The sequence below is a fragment of the Phytophthora sojae genome (assembly GCF_000149755.1).
Source record: "Phytophthora sojae unplaced genomic scaffold PHYSOscaffold_6, whole genome shotgun sequence".
NCBI classification, from domain to species: Eukaryota; Oomycota; class Peronosporomycetes; order Peronosporales; family Peronosporaceae; genus Phytophthora; species Phytophthora sojae.
The window spans coordinates 2612332-2621134 of NW_009258120.1; the positions used below are offsets into that span (position 1 = coordinate 2612332).

An 8803-nucleotide genomic window follows, 5' to 3' on the forward strand; every position below is an offset into this window, starting at 1 on the left:
GTTGGCGACCACGAAGGACCTAGAAGGCCATGTGGAGAAGCGCGAGAACAAGATTTGTTCTCTGAGAAAGGCGGCATAAACGATCGACCAAAAATCAAGGGGATCAATGATCGAGAGAAGGGCGACCTGAACAAGACTGGGATTGCGGAGATCGAGGAGATTCGACGAGCGATCGAGGCACCGGGACGATACTCGCACGTAGGCGGGGTGTGGAACCAGGTAGATCAAAGCTGATCGACACATGGAGAGTGGTGATGCCTCGTCCCACACCGATCGAAGAGGCGCGGTGCGAAGGGCGCATGTCGAAAGCGAAGGACGTCATGCACGAGGGCAAGATCAACGAGCGACATCGTAGAGTGGGACGGCTGAAGACCGAAGTGGACTGATCGCGATCGAGAGCTGTGGATCGTCGATCGTCGATCGCCGATCAGCCAAGATGGGGAGCACATGGGGGCGAAGCCAGGACAAGAATCCAGTAGTTGTTTAGCTGTAGGATGGTAGGTGAGATGGTAGTGGTAGAGAGACACCAGCTAAACATAAATCAGAGCAGAATTTGCACCGAAGAGCACAAGTCCCCTCAAGTCGTCAAGTCCCAGGAACTACATTGGCCTCGGCAAGCATCGACACTTTGGACAGTGAGCTAGTGGTACGGTTAAGACTGGATTAATACATTGGCCAGCTTGACCTACTCTAGCGATCTATTTCTTGTGTGCGAACCCTCGATCGACCGGATACTGCTTGGCCGGCGATCGTTTCTCCTCTCGATCAACCTCGATCCCGCTATAGGAAGCGGCAAGCAACTCACGAAAGGAAGGAACACACCCGGAAAGGCAACTACAGGCCGTGGATCGACTCCAGGCCGACCGATCGGAGCGAACAACCCTCGATCGAAGCGTATACTCGGACGCAGAGCGAAGATTCCCGCGCTGCTCCACAACCTATCCCCGCGTCACGCCAATACATTCGATCTTCACCAGATTTTGGCCGATCCCGCTACACCACAGCCACATCCTAGTTTTCGGACTCGCTATTGTCGATCAAGAGGATTACGCATTGGAGCTGGTTCCTGCAGAACATGAAAGACGCGCTTCAAGACGTCTCGGCGTGGAAACCTGTGTTCGTATCGGACAGACAGAAGGATCTCCTGGCGTCTGTGACGGAGTTGTATCCGGATTCCGGACATCGATTTTGCGTTGGGCACATTATCACCAACATCGAGAAGAAGGGCTCCGCGCTGACGCCGGCAGAACAGTCACTTGTGTTTCAGATGGCACGTAGCGAATGCGAGAACGACTACAAGTGTTACAGCTCAAAACTCTCGGAGACTCGCCCTTTGGCTGTGGAGTATCTCGCTGGAATTGACAAGTCGCACTGGGTGACATACGCGTTCAACGAGAAGTACAACCAACCCTCTTATGACGAGGTCACTTCCAACCTGTCCGAGGCAGCGAACAGTTGGTTGGGCAATGCAGTGCGGTCGTCCTACCCCTTGGAAGCTTTCGAGCAATACTTCGTCAAGGTGGTTGAGCTGTTCGCCGAAAGGCGCCGCACCTCCTCGCGACAGAAGGGTCCAGGTAGCAACGCAGGACACGCAAGCACCTCCCAAGGTGAGCCGTACGACGATTGCGAAATTGACGTGATGAGGACCACCCCTGCAGCCTTCTCGGACTTTCTCCTTCCCACCTACAAGAAGAAGCTCGACGGGATCATGGCTCTTACGAAAACCCTGCAGATTTTGCCGTGCCTTGATGGCCAGTACATGGTGCGATTCACGGACATCAGCAGCAGACCGGACCACGCCCATCTGTGGCGAACCGTGAACTTGATCGAGAAGGAATGCAACGTGCCGACGCTGGCAAGACCTGATGTTCCCGTGTGTCCATGCAGTCAAAGCTGCAATTCATCACGGAATGCACGTGAGCGAGCTTTTCGCCTGGAAGGAACACACCGTGTCGGTCGCGCGGTGGACATATTACTACCAGTTTGTCCCGACCGTCCGCTCGGCGACCATCGCTCAGGATCTTCAACTGCTAGTACCTGAAGTCATCGTCACTGAAGCTGACTTAGGGAAGCGTGGCATGAAGCCGGGTCCAAAGCCGAAGAACAAACGCAGGTCTACACGACCAGGTTCTGCGGCGTCGCCTGCCATTGCTATGACTCAATAATACTAGAGCTGCAAGACGTATGCAGTACAGTCGTAAGTCTTTGCAAAAGCATAACAAAGCAAAAATTACATTTCGAATTCTTAGTGTCAATACGTCGAGAACGGACCTTGGTTTTCTTAAAATTCTTCTCGTACGAAAATGATATCATAAAATTCTTATTTACCTTTAATAGAACTTGGATCGAAGGAAAGTATTATACACGTGATAGTTCAAGGATAGATAATATACTGCAAGGATAAACTTAAGTGAAGATATTATATCTGTAATATCGTACGAATGTGTTACTTTGATGCTTACTGTGACTTGACGAAAATTGGTATTCCATAGCAACAATTCGCACGATCGTACGACTTTACTTCCCAGTAATACAACTCGTTCTTGTGCGCTATTATTGATACTGACGCAATGTAAATGAAAGAAGTATATACAACAAATTTATTATCATTTGCTGCTTAGACCATTTCATCAAAATAAAGTGAAAAAAATATTTTTAATTACTCAAAAATGAAGAAAATAAAGCTGTATGGCTAGCCGGATGGCTACATCCGAATGGGAACTCTACACGTAGGGCAGTTAGCTACATCTTCGGCCTGAATGCTTCTCGCCACGTACATTGACATGCACTCGGCACACATGGCATGTCAGCATGAGCGCGGGGTGACCGGCGCCACTGGCGCGTACTAGCAAATGGCGCAAGTTGATAGGTCCTCGTCTTGGTCCTCCTCCCCCGTAATGTCGATCACCGTTGGGGGAGCTGGTGCCGAGAAAACACGACGTCGTCGAGCAGAGCGGGGAGGTGAGCTCTGAGCTAACTCAATGTCCCCAGGCACAGACAGGACGAGCGACTCAACAACAGTCGTGGTCACGTCACCTGCGGCCGTAGTGATGATACACAGGTCAAGCTCGTTAAGCGCGTCACGGCGAGCGCGGTGGTACAGCTTATCGTACTCGCGCTTGTAGGCTCGGGCCTTTTCCAGTCGCTGAGCCTTTAGGATCGGGTACCGCTTTTCCAGGCACGCACGCTTGCCAACGAGCTGCCGCAGACTTGAGACAGCCCAGTTGGTGTTGCACAGGGGGCAGTTGGCACCATGATGTTTTCAATAATGAGGCACCTACTTATTTTGTTATCGCTGATGTTCCGTTTGCTCGTCCTCCATCATCTTCATATCTTACCCTGTCCTTAATTCTTATCGCGTTTTCAAGTTCTGATAAAACGTTATTTTTGACCGTGGCAATCTACTTGCAAGTTGATGCATTCACCTACTTAGACTTTTACAAAAATGCTTCAATCTACTTGAATTACTTAATTCCTCCATATGCGCACTACTTATTAGGGCATCTCCACCGGTGCTGAGTAATACTAAAAGCAAATTGCCCTAAGATCCGTGCCTACAACGGCACAACCGTGCTAAAGACAGTGCACAGCTCCACCGGCAATTGAGACTCGCAGCAAGCGCGTTAAAGCTCTTGGTTCGGCGCCAGCCATGGCGACGGCGCACAGCTGTATAGCCCTATAAAGGGCCCGGCAGCACGTTGAGGAAGACCCAGGGATGACGTAGCAAGGGCGACACTGCGGTCTGTGACGCTTGCGCTGCTTAGAACGCTTGACTTGGCCCTACTACTGGTCGGTCGACATTTACATGTACTCAACCTTTTACTCAAAGCCTCCTCCGTTGGCAAACTTGTGCAAAACTTTGATCTGCGTAAAAAATGGAGCAATTTGCTCAGCATTTGCTCAAACCGGTGGAGCTGTACAAAACTAAAACTATGATTAAATATTGACAGAAAAGGGGTTTTACTCACGACCGGTGGAGATGCTCCTAGTGCTGATTCATACTCTTTCGTAAGACGATACTTAGCCCCAGAATGCCTATCATAAGACAAAGCGTCTTACGTTTTCCGATCAACGCGTTTTGACTACAACTTGGTTGTTGTATACCAGTGGCTACATTGCATATTGTCTGTCAAAACATAAGACAGTTTGTCGGACACTAGTTTGCGCCATACAATTGGCCAAAAATGTTCAGGTCTGCTCGCCACGACAGCGGCATCGTTGCCGCGGACGCGGTGGCAACGTTGAGCGCCGAAACGATGCAGTTGCATGATGCGGTAGGGTAAGTAGCCTCCTGTTCACACACGAAGCGATGTGCCTGTAGTTGGCCGCTGGCAGCAAGCTTAAATATCGGCATAATGACTGCACGAACGCGTGCATGCAGTCCGTGGAGCTGTTTCACTCAGAGGTGCAGCCGTTGAAGGGCACGGAGTTACGATGAAGTTTGTAGACGTAGACTAAGAGGGACAAATAGCTCGTAACGGTACTACATGTACATTTTAATGTAGTAATTTTTATGCTTGAGCGTACATCATAGTAGTTGTGAAGGCGAGGCAGCCAGGGAACGGTGTTGCCAGTGGGCTTCCCGAGATCCTCCGACCCCCTCTTACCTAATCATTACAGTCCAGCAACAAAATGCAACCACGTACTCTGCAACGGCGATAACACCTAGATATTGTACCTACGACGCTGAGGTGCGGAGGAGCTCCACACTGCTGCGCGGGCGCTCGGCGCGCGCCATATCGCTGCTGGGCTCGACCTTCGGCATCGGCGAGTTACTCGGTATCTCCTGCAACTAAGCCACTGCCTGCAGCCATGCTTTTTGTCGATGCTACAGCGTAGACGGGTTTGCGTATGCGCCCTCTATCCGAATCTCCATCTTCTATGTAGTGTTAGTACTTTACTGTAGAAAGGAGAGTCGCGTGGTGGGGTGAACGACTGTTGCCGTTCACCCCAGTATAGCGAAGAAACATTGCTCCACTACGGGAACAAACGGTCGTATGATAACTGTGCTATGATGTCCTTACATTCCATTCCTGGCAAGTATATTTAAATCTTCTAGCAGGAGGTTAGTGCATGGCGTCAGGATCAAAAGCCCGGACATTTTTCAAGTGCGCTGCCTCTAGTAAAGGGGGCAAAATGCGCACACAGATGAATCAGTCCAATTTACGAGCCGAGATGCAGCAACACTCAAAACTACATAATACAATATTATCCAATGAAATTGCTACATTTGATTTGTCGTCAAACTGTCTTACAAATGCTCGACACAAGTGATTGACCATCCACGACTTACAGCAATTCGTACTCGAGTACGATTTATAGTCGTGCTCGATAAGTCGTACGAGTTATTGTGCTTTGCACTTATTTTGCCGACCATTTTAGACGCTAAATATGGCAAAGCCTGCTCCTAAATTTGTGTGAAAGAAGATACACGGCCTGCTAAAATTATGCATAAATTCACCTCCTCATATATATATCGACTTGGGAGGGCCTGTCAGCAGCCATGCATTGGCCCAGTACACCACCGTCCATGATCCCCAGCACATCCACCCTCTTATGCATAATTGCCGTGTGTGTAGGTGCTTGTGGATAAAAACCGACAGAATTGCAGCTGCACAGCCACAATTGCACTTTTGAAAGTGCAATTATGGCGCTTTTAGCGTAATTCTAGGCCTCCACCCATTTATGCACCTCGATTTATCGTAAATCTAGCAGGTGGTCGTAATAATACAGCAAATCTCGCCTCATATTGCCAAAATCATTGCAAAGCACAAATACAGTCTGAAGTGCCAAAAAGTACAATATGTGTTATTATAATAAACCTGGCGAGATGTGCGCCTAAATACTTTTGTCCAATAAAAACAGAAACTACATAGTGATTATGTCCAATTAAAGCGAATATGTGGTCTACATTAAAGAGAAGTCGCACTCTCTCGCCAAACCGCAACACTGCCGCTCTGCAGCCTGGAGTCGAGGAGATAGCCGCATTCGTGGACGACAGCGTCTTCACTCAGTTGAGCGCGAAACTGGGGGACGCGAAGGAAGGCAACGAGGGAGCACTGGAGAAGAAGCCTCTTCGCATCGATGAGTATTTGAAAAAATATCGCGACGCGGGACTCCGGGTCTCTCAGAAAGAATTTAAGGGATACTTGGAGGTGAAGATTGGGATCGTATACGAGCACCCAGACGTGACGGTCGATCTTGCGGAAACCATTACGGTCAAGACGATTGAAGACCTCCTGGCAAAGTTTGTTCCCGAAGACAACCCCCTCATCACCAAGCTGGGTGAAGACGAAATGATTCGACTCTCGGATGCGTTCACTAAAGTCACGTACGTCGGCAAGGTCCAAGACGACCTCGCAGAATACCTGCGGGACTGCTGGAAAGAGTACAACCCTGCAAAGTACAAGGCGCCATGTGTGGCGGTTGTGCAGAGTTCCGGCTTCGGCAAGAGTCGGACAGTGCGTGAGCTTGCGCTCAAGGCAGAACGAGAACCGAACTTGAACCTGAAAGTTTTGTGCATGTGCGCGCGTGTGCACCGATCGACGGGGTTTCCGGAGGCTACGAGTAAGCTTCGTGATTGGCTGTTTGACCCTGCCGCCTCCTCAGTGCAAGAGGTCGCCAGGCGATTGAAGGCGATTTACTGCTATGCGAAAGATCATTGGGCGGACGTTCAGACGGAATGGCTGGAGCTGTTTATCGACAATGCAACTGACAGTTCCGTGTGCGGCCAAGCTTTTGAAAGAAACAGAAATGATAAAGGCGTCCGATTCAGCATCCGTACCGGACACCTTTATCCAAACTACGGGTACCTCCACCGTGAAGGATCCAGATGGCAAAATGGTGGTTCTGGTGATCGATGAAGCGAGAAGTCTGCTGGCTGAGGTGGATGGCAAGAAGAACGATTTTCGTATGTTGCGAAATGCTCTTAAATCCGCTAACGAAGATATCGGCCCCGAAGGAGGCATTTTCGGCGTGCTGACTGATACGAACTCGCAGATCTCGGACCTGACGCAGCCTCTGTTGTTGGACCCATCTTCTCGGAAATCTGGAGGTAGTTTGGCATCGTTCGCGCCGCTTGTACTAGCTGATACGATGGACGCACACTGGGATGACTACTTTGAAGATGAAGAGATAAACGAGGGAACCCAAGTTGCGGTGGGAGCTGAAGACGAAGAGAAAACCAAACAGCAAGAACGTGCTAAGATAGCCATGTACAAGACCGTCGTAACTGGAAGTGACGGTCAGGCCTGGGAGGCGTTGAGGCGCATGGGCCGCCCGATGTGGTACAGCACTTACCCCGATCCAGCTCATAAGTTCGCGTGATTGATCTCGCGGCGAATAAACTGCTACTGGGGATTCCCCCTTCGCAAAATGCGTACAACAAGGATACCATGTTTGGTGTCGCCTCCATGCTTTGTCGACTGGGTGTTCGACCGCATTCGACGTCGGCTTTGGCATCTCGGGCCCCCGCTGACTTCATGGCGATTCTCGCGTATGTGAACTTCAAACGAGAGGGTTACGTCACCAGCTACGCTTCGGACCCAGTGCTCGCCTTAGGAGCGATGAAAGTGTGGTATGAACTGAAATATGGTCTGGCAAAGTATATCCTGCCGCAACTCAAGAACCTCCTTTTGGATGAAGCGTTGGACACTGGTGGAGTTGGCGAAATTGGCGAGATGGTTGCTCGCATTCTGCTGCTTCTAGCGATGGACACGTGTGTGATGGGGGACAAAGACTTTTCCCAGTGGTGCCACACGATCGGGCAATTTGTACCGGTGCAGCAATTCTTGAAGGTGCTACAAGGCAAGAAAAAGCTGCCGATATATCTCAAGCGGATGATCAGCAAGGAGAATTTGAGACCAGAATTCAACAAGTGGTGCTCGAAGTGGGATGGTTGGTACATGGGGTTCACCCACTTTGTGCAGTTGCAGCTTGAGCCGAATGAGGACACGCTTTGGTTTTTGCTGGGGCGTCAAGCTGCAGGTATTTTCCCCCGTAACCAGTATGGAGCCGATTTGTTGATCCCGATGTTTAAGAAGAGATCCAACAGCAGGCCAGTCGGTGGGGAGACAACGAGGGGTGAACAAGAGGAGCAGGAAGTGTTGATGATGTTGATTCAAGTGAAGAATCGTTCCCCAGTCGATGGTGGGTTTTCCAGGGCAGCGACGGAGAAACTATGCCCCTGGTTTGTGTTCGGAAAGAACAGTGATGGGAACTCGTCAGCGGGGAAATCTACCGGTGAAATTGGTGGGGATCCGAAACCGCTGAGCTCCACGGATGTCCGTGATACCATTCGCATCTACATGAATGTGCGCGGTCGGAAGAGTGACGGCAAGTTCATCTATGCCACGACAATGAAAGACAATCTTAAGCCCAAGAAGAAAGGCAACGCCTCTGAGGTGAAGGAGGAGAGTCAGACGATCGGGAGTCAGGCGAAGAAGCGGGCGAAGATCGAGAGCAATCCTGGCGTCTCAAGTGTGTCGAGTGTCTCGGAGGAGGATCCTGTTTTCACGATCTGCCTCCGTTTGCTCAACAGGGTCACCTACCCGTTCCTGAGCGACGGCGTGGCTTCCATGCTATCAAACATGGTGGAGTCTCAGTATGACCCGCTGGGGCTTGTGGAGGGCGACCTGGACTATCGCGATGAAGATGAAAAACGAAACAAGGACGTTAGTTCGTATGCAAAGTTGTCGCTTACCGCGAAGCGCGACAAGTTGTTGCAGAACGCCCGTAAAGCACTAGCGTACGCGCCGGGTGACAAGGAAGAAGAGTGACGCTGAGAGTGACGTTGGTGGCAGTG

General features: G+C 50.4%; 2 protein-coding genes across 2 annotated transcripts; one reads left to right on the forward strand and one right to left on the reverse strand.

Annotated features, from left to right (window-relative positions):
• Positions 1–2845: 2845 nt before the first annotated feature.
• PHYSODRAFT_335405 (hypothetical protein) lies at positions 2846–4765 on the reverse strand (the record flags this gene model as incomplete). Its single annotated transcript, XM_009532789.1, has 2 exons — positions 2846–3209; positions 4683–4765. 2 exons carry the CDS (start codon positions 4763–4765, stop codon positions 2846–2848), a joined length of 447 nt encoding a protein of 148 aa, XP_009531084.1.
• A 1461-nt stretch (positions 4766–6226) lies between these two features.
• On the forward strand, positions 6227–8084 carry PHYSODRAFT_286656 (hypothetical protein; the record flags this gene model as incomplete). Its single annotated transcript, XM_009532790.1, has 1 exon — positions 6227–8084. A coding segment is annotated over exon 1 (611 nt), but the record flags the coding sequence as incomplete, so codon positions are not given.
• Positions 8085–8803: the final 719 nt, after the last annotated feature.